This window comes from Macrobrachium rosenbergii, chromosome 41 (genome assembly GCF_040412425.1).
Source record: "Macrobrachium rosenbergii isolate ZJJX-2024 chromosome 41, ASM4041242v1, whole genome shotgun sequence".
In the NCBI taxonomy this organism is placed as follows: Eukaryota; Metazoa; Arthropoda; class Malacostraca; order Decapoda; family Palaemonidae; genus Macrobrachium; species Macrobrachium rosenbergii.
In genome coordinates this window covers 59,584,342-59,601,327 of record NC_089781.1, presented here as the reverse complement: position 1 = coordinate 59,601,327, position 16,986 = coordinate 59,584,342, and the positions used below count along the sequence as shown (strand labels likewise).

The window sequence follows — 16,986 nt, the reverse complement described above, 5'->3', positions numbered from 1 at the left end:
CATTGCAATCTCGTGTTATGTTTCTGAGCCTAGAGTGCTCTACAATGCAATTCTGTTTTCCTAAATCATTCTTACAATAAATGGAATAATCCTTTGTTTTTACTGTTGCGTAAAACCTTTTGTTTCACTCTTTGATATGACTCGATTACTTTTTACCATGAATATACTCTTTTCTTTTCCATTTGCCTTGGAATCAAACAATCTACGTGATATTCTTAGGGCAAAGTACCTACTAACTGGGAAGACTATTTTAGAAATTTTAAATGATCACGTTGAGGTAGATAACCTCATGGGTTATCTGAAAGAATCTGGTTATTTTAATGAGATATCTCTCTCTCTCTCTCTCTCTCTCTCTCTCTCTCTCTCTCTATTTCTCTCTCTTTCTTTCTCTCTCTCTCTCTCTCTCTCTCTCTCTTTTCTCTCTCTCTCTCTACAGCCGTGTCTCTAACCCATATAAATCTCTTTAACTTTTTCAGTTTAATATATATTTATTTTTCGCTGGTTCTATCCAATATCATTCTTCATTTTTTACGTTCATATTTTAACACTGAATTTTACTAGTATGCCACCATTCACCTATTCATTATCAATCATATCATTAATTTATATATTTCACCTTCATTATGGCGCTGGTTAATCCTGATGGGTTCCGGCGCTTGGTCTTCAAGACCTAAATTTCATAATCAGTCAATCCAAGGCTAAAGAGATTACCACTCATTGTCATTTAACCAGCAGTTATGAAAGACAGAGGTTAATCGTGTGAAAATAACATTATATTTGGGATAAATTTGGTGGCAATACTCTGTTTAGGCAATGATTACACAAAAGTAGAGTAGAAGGCCTTCCAGATATGATTGTAAGAGGAGTGAACAGATTATATTCAAGATATTGTAGTTATGATCCCATTGTAGGAGTTGTTATAGTATCTCCTAAAATTGAACATGAATGTACATGACTGACGTGCTTTTTGTACAGAAACTGGAGGAAGCAATTACAGTTTTACATATATGCCTTTAATTCCACTGCAGGACTGAGTAAGGCTGAGTACCGGTTCTCCATGTTAATTACCAGTTACCTGCAAAATTACTTTTTGATTATACTTTTCCCTACAAAGCCTTACAGTCTGATGGAAGAATGTTAATAAAATATGATGTCATAGCAGGATTCGAACCCGAAATTGAACAAGGTCATGTTACTGACCTGCCCACTAGGAGAATAAAAGTCTATTGCCACTCAAGCATACATATACATGTCGAATTCAGTTGTATTCATTAGAGCTGTCGTAGACCCATCCATAACATTCGTAGCTAATTTGATATATATATATATATATATATATATATATATATATATATATATATATATATATATATATATATATATATATATATATATATATATGTATATGTATTATACATGTATGTACATGTATATATACATGTATATATATACTCTATATATATAATATATATATATATATATATATACATATATGTTTATATATATATATATATATATATATATATATATATATATATATTATATCTATATATGTTTGTATATATATATATATATGTGTGTGTGTGTGTGCTCGTGCGTGTAAATACACATGGTATATAGTTGTTGAAACAGTGGCTCCAGAAGGTGTCATCTTCCATTTTCAGTTAGTATTTTCGGGATAAGATTGCTGGACTCATTCCATCCCAACTCTTAAAAGAAATAACCTGGGGAAGAAAAACAATTGCCTGTAGTGGAATCAGGAATAAGACAAACTATAGCAAAGGCAGAGGATAAGAACAGAAGTAAGATGAGTTTTAATATCGTGAAGGAGGAAAGTTTCAAGATCTCTAAAGGCGTGTTAAAGCTGAAGTAATAATAACCTCTATTTTTTAAATGAAAACATGACTAGAGACCGTAATAACAGATTTGAAATGATGAAGGAAGCATCACTACATGGTTTTTGAGGGGAGGAAATCATTTGAGGATGATGAAGCTAAGTAGTATCAGAGTGAAAGTGATATGCCAGACCTTAATTATTGGAGTACTAATGTTATGTTATTCTGTGGAATGTTGTAATTGATTTTCTCTGGCTCCCATGCTTAACAGTGATCTGAGCTTTACATTTCTGGAAGTCTCTTTGGATTCACTATTCTATTGTATACATGGCCTCGACACCCATCATAGGTTAGAAGTTGCTGGATACAAACTAGTTCCTTATTTTCAGATTTTTAGCTACTATAATTGATGAATGCCCTTTTTATGTAAACCGTCATGCTCAAATATTTGAGGATGAAAAGGCAAAAGGAAACGTCTGTACTGCAAGAGAAGTGCATATACTAAACATATCCGGATATATGTAGGTGGAGTTTCCAGTGTACAAACATGTTGATGGTTCAAGTGATTGGCACACTAATGAATATGCTCTTTGGATACCAAGATATCTGATTCCTGAAATTAAGCTAAATTGTATGACTGATACTGATGTTCAAAGAAAGTTTTCATTCTGGTGGATCTGGAATGGATATATTCAAGCAGTCTTTTGTAACTGACGATGAAATAGGGATTCAGTTCAGTGGTGATGGATTCAAACACAGCAGTCAAAGCAAGAGGAGCATGCTCATTCTCCAACGCAAAGGAAATAGAAGCCTCAATTCAAAGTTGACGACTTCATGCACCATTCTTGACCTCAGTTACAAGTGTAATTTAATATCTTCTCATAATATCATTTGTAACACGATTTTAAGCAAGATTCACAATCATTTTATGAAAGAAATTAAAATATAAAAATCTATTTGTCATATTTTATATAAAGAATATATTTTAAATATAAGATTTTCATATATATTTATTTTTTGTTTTTTTTTTATCTAATATTCTTCATTTTTACGTTCATATTTTAACACTGAATTTTACTAGTATGTCATCATTCACCTATTCCTTATCAATCATATCATTAATTTATATATTTCAGCTTCATTATGGCGCTGAATAATCCTGATGGGTTCCGGCGCTTGGTCCTCAAGACCTAAATTTCATAATCAATCAATCAATACTTTAATAGACTTTGACAAAAATATTTTTGTGAATTTCTAATTTTCAAGAGTCATTACTACTTAGTTTTATGATGTTTTACTTTGGCATGTGCACCAATCAGTTTGTATGAAACAGGGAGAAAAGTTATTTAAGAGGCCCCATTGCTGCTGAATGCTCCTGCAATATATTATTTAATGGGGCTCCAAGGAATCCGTTGAGAGAGTACCCGGATAAGAAAAGATGCTGCCTGCCTATTCTATTGGACCCCTGTTTCCAGATCTGAAGGCCCACCTGCATGGAATTTACTTCAAGGAAAATTGTAAGCCATAACAGCAGAATGGTTAGGTAATTTAGGTAACACGCTTATGAAAGTCACTGGGTGTGTTCCCAGTGGTTCACAGTGAGCGTCAAAATAAAGCTGGAAATGACATACTGTCAGTTTTTAATATCTAAAAATTAAAATTTCGATCTATCATTAAATATTACACACACACACACTTTACGTATACACACATACAATTTATATATATATATATATATATATATATATATATATATATATATATATATATATATATATATATAAACACATACATGTACATATATATAATATACATACATACACACACACACACACACACACACATATATATATATATATATATATATATATATATATATATATATATATATATATATATATATATACATGAGTGGAAAAAATATTAACTTGGTGAAAAGATGAATATGAGTGTTTTTAGTTAAGAATGGAGGATGACAATCTAGAATGCAAAAGGTCAGGAAGGACGAAGAATGGAAGATCCAGACATGTGGATCAATGGCATGAAAGTGTTGATATTGGAAAGGAAGGTTTATAATAACCTGGAAGCACAAGAGAAAGCGCAAGATAGAGGTCATTGGTGCAGTGTGTCAGTATGCTGCTGACGGGGCTTTCGTGTAGGTGTACGAACCGGCTATTGTTGTATTTTCTGCATCTGGGCTCATCAACGATGCAGCAGCAGTTGAAAGTATGAAATGAGGCATCAGCTGCTGAGCTGCATTTGCGGTAGAAACACCTGTTGTTCAAGAAAACGGCTTATTTCTAACACATGCGCACACACAGCATACACACATATATATATATATATATATATATATATATATATATATATATATATATATATATATATATATATATATATATATATATATATATATATATATATATATATATATATATATATATATATATATATATATATATATATATATATATATATATATATATATATATATATATATATATATATATATATGATGCATGTATAAGGATAATGCAGGTACATTTATTTTCCTGCACAGACCTTTTGAGTTACACACACACACACACACACACGTATATATATACGTATATATATATATATATATATATATATATATATATATATATATATATATATATATATATATATATATATAAAACAGGTCTGTGCATGAAAATAAATGTATCTCATACATTCGTCACACAGTTTTCTATCCATTTTTGTAATTAATTTTTAGTTCAGTGACAAAATTCCATAGGTATCTGTGTCTCAGGTCACATCAGCTGTAGATTTAATTCACTGTACAAGAATTTTCTGTTATCTGGTTGGATACAGTTGTTGGAATATACTGCATTGCAGATCTTTCATGAAAAAAAGATTTATTGGAATGGTCTTACTACACAAAGGGCATAACACAATACTGCTTTAGATAATTAATATGAAAAAGTGATGAAATTAGCAGATATAAAAAAATAACTTCTTCAAACTTATTTCTTATTCTCCAAGGAAGAAAAAGAACTGTCGGTCTTTGTGGCTTGACAAATTTTTTGATGACATCCTTGGCACATGCTTGAGTCATGATGGGCTCTTGGTCTTCCATGTCGCCTGTTCTTGATCATTGGTGGTGTATAGAACCCATACATACGACTTGATACTTCATAGTAAAGGTTGGTCATTACCTGCAATAGCAAAGAAAAGGTGAAAAAATTAGTTCTTATTTTTCTTGTGTTTTTTTATTTGTAGCAAAAGAAATTGGTGGTACATTTTCACTTCGAAGATGCTAATCTTAACCAAATTGTGGTATTTGAGATAGTTGAATGTTTTTTTCGCCTTGCACTCAATATTATATATATATATATATATATATATATATATATATATATATATATATATATATATATATATATATATATATATGTATATATACATACACATATATATATATATATATATATATATATATATATATATATATATATATATATATATATATATATATACATATACACACACACATAACCCAACAGACTTCTGATAGGTTTGTAATTCTTTACAGGTACCGACACAGCACCACACTAGGCTGAAATGGGGCAAATAAAGTAATTTTTTGTTACCTCATCAAAACTGTCATCTTTAATATCTAAAAGGACAGGAACAACAAAGGTTCACTTTCAGAAAATGCTTGCTGTAGTGTGTGTGTATGTTTTTGAGCTGAAAGTGAATCGATAGAGCGGTATCATCGAAGCTTTTATCCTGTCTCTGATTGGCTGACGTATTTGAAACAAACTTTGGTGGGTGTTGAGCAGCATAAGATTCCTCCCAGTACCATAAGCTTCAGTCATATAAGATCCGGCTATTTTCAGTCAGCTCAAAAGTATAGGGTCCGGTTCTTTTCAGTCAGCTCAAAAGTATAGGATCCGGTTTTTTCAGTCATCTCGAAAGTATAGGATCAGGTTCTTTTCAGTCAGCTCAAAAGTATAGGATCCGGTTCTTTTCAGTCAGCTCAAAAGTATAGGATCCGATTCTTTTCAGTCAGTTCAAAAGTATAGGATCCAGTTCTTTTCAGTCAGTTCAGAAGTATAGGATCCCGTTCTTTTCGGTCATCTCAAAAGTAAAGGCTCCAGTTCTTTTCAGTTAGCTCAAAAATATAGGATCTGGTTCTTTTCAGTCATCTCAAAAGTATAGGATCCAGTTCTTGTCAGTCAGCTCAAAAGTATAGGATCCGGTTCTTTTCAGTCAGCTCAAAAGTATAGGACCCGGTTCTTGTCAGTCAGCTCAAATGTATAGGATCCAGTTCTTGTCAGTCAGCTCACAAGTATATGATCTGGTTCTTTTCAGTAGCACAAAAGTATAGGACATGGTTCTTTTCAGTCAGTTCAAAAGTATAGGATCCTGTTCTTTTCAGTGAGCTCAAAAGTATAGGATCCGGTTCTCTTCAGTCAGCTCAAAAGTATAGGATCCAGTACTTGTCAGTCAGCTCAAATGTATAGGATCCAGTTCTTTTCAGTCAGCTCAAAAGTATAGGATCCAGTTCTTTTCAGTCAGCTCAAAAGTATAGGATCCAGTTCTTGTCAGTTAGCTCAAATGTATAGGATCTGGTTCTTTTCAGTCAGCTCAAAAGTATAGGATCTTGTTCTTTTCAGTCAGCTCAAAGTGTATGCATCTGTTCAGTCAGCTCAAAAGTATAGGATCCTGTTCTTTTCAGTTAGCTCAAAAGTATAGGATCTGGTTCTTGGTTGTTTTCAGTCAGCTCAAAAGTATAGGATCCGGTTCTTGTCAGTCATCTCAAAAGTATAGGATCCAGTTCTTTTCAGTCATCTCAAAAGTATAGGATCTGGTTCTTGTCAGTCAGCTCAAATGTATAGGATCCAGTTCAAATCAGTCTGCTCAAAAGCATAGGATCCGGTTCTTGTCAGTTAGCTGAAAAGTATAGGATCCAGTTCTTTTCAGTCAGCTCAAAAGTATAGGATCCTGTTCTTTTCAGTCAGCTCAATAGTATAGGATCCGGTTCTTTTCAGTCACCTCAAAAGATAGGATCCGGTTCTAGTCAGTCTGCTCAAATGTATAGGATCCAGTTCTTTTCAGTCAGCTCAAAAGTATAGGATCCTGTTCTTTTCAGTCAGCTCAATAGTATAGGATCCGGTTCTTTTCAGGCACCTCAAAAGATAGGATCCGGTTCTAGTCAGTCTGCTCAAATGTATAGGATCCAGTTCTTTTCAGTCAGCTCAAAAGTATAGGATCCGGTTCTTTTCAGTCAGCTCAAAAGTATAGGATGTGGTTCTTTTCAGTCAGTTCAAAAGTATGGGATCCAGTTCTTTTCAGTAAGCTCAAAAGTACAGGATCTGATTAGCTCAAAGGTATAGGATCTGGTTCTTGGCAGTCAGCTCAAAAGTATAGGATCCAGTTCTTGTCAGTCAGCTCAAAAGTATAGGATCTGGTTCTTATAGGTCAGCTCAAAAGTATAGGATCCAGTTCTTGTCAGTCACCCCAAAAGTATTGGATCCAGTTCTTTTCAGTCAGCTCAAAAGTATGGGATCCGGTTCTTTTCAGTCAGCTGAAAAGTATAGGATCCTGTTCTTTTCAGTCAGCTCAAATGTATAGGATCTGGTTCTTTTCAGTCATCTCAGAAGTATAGGATCCAGTTCTTGTCAGTCAGCTCAAAAGTATAGGATCTAGTTCTTTTCAGTCAGTTCGAAAGTGTAGGATCCTGTTCTTTTCATTCAGCTCAAAAGTGTAGGCATCTTTTCAGCCAGCTCAAAAGTATAGGATCCAGTTCTTTTCAGTCAGCTCAAAAGTATAGGATCCAGTTCTTTTCAGTCAGCTCAAAAGTATAGGATCCTGTTCTTTTCAGTGAGCTCAAAAGTATAGGATCTAGTTCTTTTCAGCCAGCTCAAAAGTATAGGCTCCTGTTCTTTTCAGTCAGCTCAAAAGTATAGGATCCAGTTATTTTCAGTCAACTCAAAAGTATAGGATCCGGTTCTTTTCAATCATCTCAAAAGTATAGGATCCTGTTCTTTTCAGTCATCTCAAAAGTATAGGATCTGGTTCTTTTCAGTCATCTCAAAAGTATAGGATCCTGTTCTTTTCAGTCATCTCAAAAGTATAGGATCCTGTTCTTTTCAGTCATCTCAAAAGTATAGGATCCAGTTCTTTTCAGTCTTCTCAAAAGTATGGGACCCTGTTCTTTTCAGTCATCTCAAAAGTATGGGATCCTGTTCTTTTCAGTCATCTCAGAAGAATAGGATCCGGTTCTTTTCAGTCAGCTCAAAATTATAGGATCTAGTTCTTGTCAGTCAGCTCAAAAGTATGGGATCCTGTTCTTTTCAGTCATCTCAAAAGTATAGGATCTGGTTCTTTTCAATCAGCTCAAAAGTATAGGATCCTGTTCTTTTCAGTCAGCTCAAAAGTATGGGATCTGGTTCTTTTCAGTCAGCTTAAAAGTATAGGATCTGGCTCTTATAGGTCAGCTCAAATGTATAGGATCTGGTTCTTTTCAGTCAGCTCAAAAGTATAGGATCCGGTTCTTTTCAGTGAACTCAAAAGTATAGGATCCGGTTCTTTTCAGTCAGCTCAAAACTATATGGTCTGGTTCTTTTCATTCAGCTCAAAAGTACAGGATCCTGTTCTTTTCAGTCATCTCAAAAGTATAGGATCTGGTTCTTTTAGGTCAGCTCAAAAGTATAGGATCCTGTTCTTTTCAGTCATCTCAAAAGTATAGGATCTTGTTCTTTTCAGTCATCTCAAAAGTACAGGATCCGGTTCTTTTCAGTCATCTCAAAAGTATGGGACCCTGCTCTTTTCAGTCATCTCAAAAGTACAGGATCCTGTTCTTTTCAGTCATCTCAAAAGTATAGGATCTGGTTCTTTTAGGTCAGCTCAAAAGTATAGGATCCTGTTCTTTTCAGTCATCTCAAAAGTATGGGATCTTGTTCTTTTCAGTCATCTCAAAAGTACAGGATCCGGTTCTTTTCAGTCATCTCAAAAGTATGGGACCCTGTTCTTTTCAGTCATCTCAAAAGTATGGGATCCTGTTCTTTTCAGTCATCTCAAAAGTATAGGATCCGGTTCTTTTCAGTCAGCTCAGAAGTATGGGGTCCGGTTCTTTTCAGTCATCTATAAAGTCAAAAGTATAGGATCTGGTTCTTTTCAGTCAGCTCAGAATAAAAAAAAATGGGAAAATCTTACTGTGGCTTATTAACTGATAAGAACTGTGATTCAATTTTTAATGCATCTGTGGTGCACTTCACACAAATTCTAAAATCAACCACCATGGTAGTTGGCAGTTAGTAAAGCCCAGCAACCCGGAGTCCACAAAAACGTCGACTTTGGCCCTCTATAAAATCTGGATATATTCAACCGACTGGGATGAAACTCTGGCTTTAGAGGTTTCCCACTAAGGTCTCTAATCGTGTCAAATTTCATCGAAATCTGTTAAGCCATTCTGGAGATCCAGATATCGATTTTTGGCGTTCAAGGGACGTGGTAGGGGATGGGTGGGTGGGTGGGTGGATGGGTGAGGGTCCTAACATACCTGTGGAACAATAACAGTAAAAGATACAGCTGTGAAACTTAGTTTTTCTGCAAGCTCATATTCTGGAGGGGTGCCTATCGGGGTTTGTTTTTGAAATAATGAATTTTAAATGTACAGTTGACAATTCAAAGTAGCCCCAAAATACAAATTTCCTGATGCTCAGGTACGGAATGCTCACAACATCAGAAGAGATACCATTTTCTCAATGTTTGTGAATAGCAAGTGGTGTTAGGAGAAGCTGGCTGACTTACTCTCAATTATCTCTATCTATCTATATATAATACTAAAACTCACCCTCTCCTTCCCTTCCTCCTACTCCTCCCCTCACCTTCCATCTTCCCTCCCTTTCTCTCTTCCATCCCCCTCACCCTTCCCCTTCCCCTCCCTGAGCACAAGATCAAGTGTTAATTTAGTTGTCCTCCCCCTCTTCTTCACTCTTCCATCCCTCTTCATCCTCTCCCCTCTCCTTTCCCTTCCCCCTCTCCTCCCTTCCTCCTCCCCCTCCCCATCACCTTCCATCTTCCATCCCCCTCCCCTTCCCTATTCCATCCTTTTCCCCTCCTTCTCTATTCCATCCTTTCCCCCCTCTCCCTCCCCCCCTCCCCTCTTTCATTCCCTCCCCTTCCCCTCTCCTCCCCTTCCTCCTCCTCCCACTTGCCTTCCCTCTTCCCTACCCCTCCCCTTCCTCGTCTCCTCACCCTTTCCTTCTCCCTTCTCCCTTCACTTTTCCATCCCCCTTCCCTATCCCCTCCCCTCACCCTCCTACTCCACCTTCCCTCCTCATTCACCCTTCCCCTCCCCTTTCACTCTTCCTTCCCTCCTCCCCTCCCCCTCCTCCTTCCCCTCACCCTCCTCCTTCCCCCTCACCCTCCCCCCCTCACCCCTCACTTCTCCACCTTCCCTCCCCTTTCACTTCCTTCCTTCCTCTTCCTCCTCCTCCCCCCCCTCCTCCTTCCCCTCACCTCCTACTCCCCCATTCCCTCTTCCATCCCCTCCCCTCCCCCTTTCCCCTTCCCTGCCCTCCCTCGTAAACGGGGCTGGTGCTGCCGTAGACTTTTGTTTTCTATTATTAGTAGGGTTAATTTAGCTGTGGGTATGGGTATGGGTATGCTAAGGATATGAGTATAGGTATGGTATGGATATGGATATGGGTATGTTAATGGTATGGTATCGACATGGGTATGAGTGTGGTAGGGATATGGGTATGGGTATGGTTATGGGTATAGGTATGGACAGGGTATGGTACAGATATGGGTATGAGTATGGAATGGATTTGGGTATGGGTATGGGTGTGGTACAGATATGGGTTTGGGTATGGGTATTGGTATGGGCATGATATGGGTATGGGTATAGGTATGGGTATGGTACAGATATGGGTATGGGTATGAGTATGGAACGGATATGGGTATGGGTTTAGGTATGGGCATGGGTATGGTATGGATATGGGTATAGGTATGGTATGGATTTGGGTATGGGTATGATACAGATATGGGTATGGGTATGGTATAGATATGGGTATGGGCATGGTATAGACCTTTTGTCAAAAAGGTGGTAAATAAAAAAGTGACCCAGCGGGTCACGGATGGTCCAGTATAATACAAAAACTGAAATGTTTGTTTGCTTGTTTGTTTGTTAGTTTATTTGTTTGTTTGTTTGCACACTGGAAGATAAAAGGGCTGGTGCTGCCCATAGATTTTTGCTGACTATTATTAGTTGGGTTAATTTACCTATGGGTATGGGTATGGTTATGGTATGGATATGGGTATAGGTATGGTATGGATATGGATATAGTATGGTTAGGGGTATGGTATGGATATTAGTATGGGCATGGGTATTGTCATGGGTATAGGTATGGTATGGGTATGGGTGCAGATATGGGTATGGGAATGGGTATGGTATGGATATGGGTATGGGGTATGGGTATGGTACAGATATGGGCATGGCTATGTGTGTGATACAGATATGGGTATGGGTATGGTACAGATATGGGTATGTGTATGGTACAGATATGGGTATGGCTATGTGTATGGTATGGATATGGGTATAGGTATGGTTCAGATATGGGTATGAGTATGAGTATGGGTATAGGTATGGGTATGGGTGTGGTACGGATATGGGTTTGGGTACGGTACAGATATGGGAATGGGTATGGGTATGGTATGGAATTGGGTATGAGTATAGGTATGATACGGATATGGGTATGGGCCTTTTTTAGAAATGTGGTAACTAAAAGCGTGACCCGTCTAGTGTTAATTAAAAATGATCATATACGTTGACTTTGCCTGCGTGGTTTTGGTTTTTGCGATTTTTGCCCTTCCCCAGTTTTCACACACACACACACACACACACACACACACACACACACACACACATACATATATATATATATATATATATATATATATATATATATATATATATATATATACATATAGTATAGTTATGCAGCAAACAAACTGAACTGACCATTATCACATAGAAGCCTCATAGGTCTAAAAAAACTATATCTAAAAGCTAAACAACCCCATTCCTTTGTTACCACATTTTTTTGAACTAGGGCATTGCCAATAAAATAAAGGACTGAAATCACAGGCAAAAGTGACGAAAAGGGTTATTAAAGGGTTAGTAAAGCCCAGCCATAAGAGACAGATATGGAGGTCAGGGCATTACAAAGGAGGGGGTAGGACGTAGGGCTTTACTCCGCAACCTGATAAATTATGATGAAAGCGAAAAGTAGAAGTAGGAGTCTTTTCTCAATGAGTATAGAAAGCGAGTGCCATTATAATATGCATATTGAAAAGTCTTCGGTTTGGACGAACCACCGCTGACGACATGAAAATTATGCAAGAGCGCCTGATTCCAGTACCACCCAACACTGACCCAACCCAGGTTTTTGTTGAACATTACTCTAGTCTCTGCAACAGCAACACAAACAGCTGAGATGAGTTCATTGTATTATTCTCGACGACAAGGAAGAAAAAAAAATGTTACCCACAAAAAAGAGTTGCCTTTATATGACAGCGATCTTCTGAGTGGATACATTTGCTATATGTCTTCAAATTGTATTGCTTGAAGAAGTGCCAGTGTGTATCTTTTCAGGTATGGTTAGCGTTGGGCGTATTATAATGACACCGGCGTTCTATACTGATGAAGAAAAGACCCCTACTCTTCGCTTTCAACAAAATTTTTCAGGTTGCAGAGAAAACCCCTACGCTCTACCCTTCCTTTGTATCCCCTGACCTCCGTATCTGCCTCTTGTGGTTGGACTTTTCTATTTTTCTTCCTGTGACAATAAGGAAGGATGAAGATTTAATATTTCATTGCCTTTATTTCTCATTGGCTTTTTTGCAAGCTTTTATTTTTTGAGAGTTATGTGTAACCTTTGTTTCTGACATGTAATTTGTAATGTATGCTTTGCAAGGTTTGTTCAAACAAGCACATAACATATATCATGCAATGTTTGTTAATTTTAAAGCGATCCAAAGGATCCTTGCAGTTAATGGTATTTTAATCATGAAGTATTTTGTCATCGTTTCGTAATTTCAAGGGATACTTTAGTTATACTTTAGCCTCAAATTACCATAAGTTAATTTTCGGCTGTTCATTTGTTAGTCTCACTGAGTCCAATTATAGACAGAATGACACTCAGATTTCAGAAATAAGCATGCGTAAGGCTCATATATCCTGTTACACAGGTCATTAATTTGCCACAAAATCGTTAGGTACCTAATAGTGTTTTTTTTTTTATTCGAGACAGTCATCAGTCAATACTTGATTGTCATTGCACATCCGAAGAGCTTTATTGTTGTCAAGAGCAACTATAACCTCTTAGAGGCTGTGTGTCATCAGTCAAAGCCTTGTCTCTGCCTCCTGGTACGGAAGTTGCAGCACAGAGGAGTGAGAGGAACGTGATGATGTTCAGTCAGACTCATGTGAAGAAGATTGAGAAGAAAGGGGAAATAAGTGAAAGAGTGATACTCTCGTCTGAAAAGATACCGCCCGTTAGTTTAACATTGCAAACCACAGAAATGCGGTACCGAGTTCAACGGAAGAATAACCCCTTACCTTTTGCACTTCCTCTGGATACCACATGGGAGTCTCAAAGTGTGAAGGCTTGCATACTTTACACTTCTGCCCCTTTAAGGAGAACCTGATATGTCCACATTCTGCGTCAGCATCCCAGGCGTAGTAAAACACAGCAGAACTGTTCATACTACTCCATCCACGACCACAGTGCTGAAAACAGTTATGCAGTTTCATTGTAGCGATTTCTTGGTGCCAGGTTCAGGTGTAAGGTTGCCAAAGAGAGGTGCAGACAGTTGGCAAAAATTTAGAAAAAAAAAGCTAACATACACCTATGCTCAAAAGTGATGCTACATGATTGCATAGGATTTCGTTCAAAATCACTAACTAGCAACCTAACATGCTGCATATTTATCTCTTCTTTGGAAGCGAAAACACGATTATTTCATAATAAAATAAGGTCATAATATATGTCAAAAGAGTGAAATTTGCCATGTATATCCAAACTGTAAGAAAATATTACGTGCAATCAAATTTTGGAAAAACAGTGACGAAGCATTTCCGAGACTTTCATTCAGTGCCAATGCGCTCAACAAGAAGGTCTTCATCATACCGAGGTTCAAATGTCAAAATTGTAAAAAAACTCAAAAATATTTTTCACCTTTCAAATAGTCCTATTTGATTATATTTATGCCTCAATGCTGAAAAAAAGACAAATAAACAAGTACAAAAGTATTTTGTAGCTATAACTCATCCACTGATATCAGTGGGTGGGCGTGGCCTGTGTGACAACCATTTGGGAGAGGGAAAATGAACCATTTGAACATAGGTTTACAGTGTGCGGAGGCAATGATATAATCTTGAAAATATGTTTTTAGTTTTCAGTAAAAGAAAAATATTGAGATGGCTTTTTCTATCCGCCCTTAGATCTTAAAGATTACTGAGGCTAGAGGGCTGCAAATTGGTCGTTGATCATCCACCCTCCAACCATCAAACATACCAAATTGCAGCCCTCTAGTCTCAGTAGTTTTTATTTTATTTAAAGTTAAAGTTAGCCAAGATCATGCATCTGGCAACACTATAGGACAGGCCACCATCAGGCCGTGGCCGAACGTTTCATGGGCCGCGGCTTATACAGCATTATACCGAGATCACCGAAAGATAGATATATTTTTGGTGGCCTTGATTATACGCTGTGCAGAAAACTCGACTGCGCCGAAGAAACTTTGACACATTTCTTACTTGTTTGTATCTGTTATCGAAATATTTGTATTTTTATTACAAACAGAATTATCTGTTATGTTTCTTAACAACTTCGGAAATAATGGTTTACTATTATCAGTTCACAGTACCAGTGTATCTGATATCTAACCCCGTCTCATACGACGCTCCTGATTGGCCATTGATTAGCCAGTCACAGGGCTGGACACTCGTCAATCTGTTCTAGCCGTCACCGAGTCAACATCTACGCTGCGACCTCTCCTCATGAAATATGTCTTTCATACGTTATAACTTTCATTACACCTCAGATTTACCTGAAGGAAAGTAGTGTTTCTCAATTTCACCTCTAAACATTGTCAAGCTAATGATTTAAGGATTATAATGATATATGAATTATGTGCTTCAGTAAACTTAATGCTAAAATATGTATAGTGAAATAAACATGAGGCTATTGTCTGCGTGCATCCCTGCTCATTTTAATATTCTTAATCGTTTGCTTGTTATTTTCATATTGATTACCCTACCTATAATTTTTTGGTAGCATTGTCATCCATGACATTTAAGCTACGATACTGTATGAAGCACAAGACGATAAATGATAAATGCACTGCGATGTCACGTAAGGAATGAAAGAATTTATTTTATATTAAAAATTTCATGTTTATTTCACTATATATTTTTGGGATTAAGTTTACTGAAGTACATAATTCATATATCATTATAATCATTAAATCATTGGCTTGACGATGTTTAGTGATGAAATTGAGAAACACTGCTTTTCTACGGGTAAAACTGAGGTATAATGACAGTTATAACTTTTGAAAGACATATTTGATGAGGAGAGGTTGCAGCGTAGATGTTGACTCGGTGACGGCTGGAACAGACTGACGAGTCTCCAGCTCTGTAACTGGCTGATCAATGGCCAATCAGGAGCGTCGTAAGAGACGGGGTTAGATATCATATGCATGGGTGGTGTGAATTAATTATAGCAAATATCAGCCTGTGCAGTTACACTTTTGTTAACTCCAGTATTTGTTTCCCAGGCTTAGGTGTGTTAGTTTTCGTTACTTGCTAAAAATACATTACACTTAACCTTCACATTTCTATATCAACAATCTCTGGCCAAAAAGTATAGAGAGTTATAGACACATTCTTGCACTACCTCCTGAACAATTCAATTATACACCAAAAGCAAGCAGATGGCAGAAGGACTGTCAAGAAAATGGCATTCTTAGTCAGTTAGAAAAATAAAAAATGTTACATTGGCCTTGGCATTAATACTAATAAACACATAGATTAACAGCTATATTCTTGATATACTTTGAATCATCAGCTTTTGTTCTTCAAAGAACGGATAATTTTGAAAAATAAATCCTTTAGTGAACGAGATTACATCTCAGAAGACTTAGATTATTTTTGTTAGGTCTATAAATAATTTTGCAACATGCAGGCCGTTTGAACATAGTCTAAACTTCAACATTCAAAGAAACTTTTAGTAATTCATATTCCTACTCTGAAAATTTTGTTATGACTGTCGAGCTTATTTTGGCCTTCTGTTATATGTTGTAGCTGTAGTTACAATGACCAGTTTGAGTAGCAAGTTAAGCGTGCTGGCATTGGCGTCACTTCTCACCTTTATCATACCGTGCTTTGAGCTGGGCAGTGTAAAAAAAAAGTCAATTCATGCCACATAGATTACGAATGATAACGACGCATAAAAGAGATCAAGTTTATATACTCATAGAGAAAAAGTGTGAGCTGTGAATTCGAACTTATCGACATGTATGACATTGAAAATAAAAAAGTTTAACACTACCTTGCAACCATTACGATTAGTCTGAGATATTAGACGATACAATAAGAATCATGCTGCGTCACATTGGAGTATAAAAGTACAGTCCTCATTTTCACTGATAATTTTTTTTTTTTGTTATCTCAAGTCGATATCTTTGTATTCTTAAGGATGTCGTAGGTTCATCTAATCAAACTATAATCATATGACTAAGCATGTGCGCAGTACTGAAGTTTCCATTCTGGGAGATCTTGACGCTTTAAGAGAGAATTCTTGAAGCAGAAGAAACAAAACGCAAAAAGGACAAAAGAAGGGAAAATTGCCATTTGTTCATACCTGGTATTAATAGACCCAACTATATATGCATGAAAGTGCTACTGCATAAAATATCAAGTAATGTTTGGTAGAGTAAGTCTTAACAGCTTGAAAACTGTTTTTTTCTTGTTACGAAGTGTTTTGTATATATTTTATACAAGTTTAACATCACCTAATCTCTGCTGCCTGATTTCGAATGGGTTTTATTCCTCTTAACTTCTATATCCGTCATACGTTTAATTTCTTTG

General features: G+C 36.6%; 1 protein-coding gene across 2 annotated transcripts in view; it reads right to left on the bottom strand.

Moving 5' to 3' along the window:
• Nucleotides 1-4,714: 4,714 nt before the first annotated feature.
• LOC136826878 (receptor-transporting protein 3-like) overlaps nt 4,715-16,986 on the bottom strand; it is a 33,217-nt gene continuing 20,945 nt past the window's right edge. For both annotated transcript variants that reach the window (XM_067084408.1, XM_067084407.1), the window contains exons 3-4: nt 13,453-13,623; nt 4,715-5,035 (exon numbers count right to left, since the gene is read on the bottom strand). In XM_067084408.1, the coding sequence (XP_066940509.1) occupies nt 4,844-5,035; nt 13,453-13,623 (363 nt within the window). In that variant the 3' untranslated portion in view covers nt 4,715-4,843. The remainder of the gene's footprint in view (nt 5,036-13,452; nt 13,624-16,986) is intronic.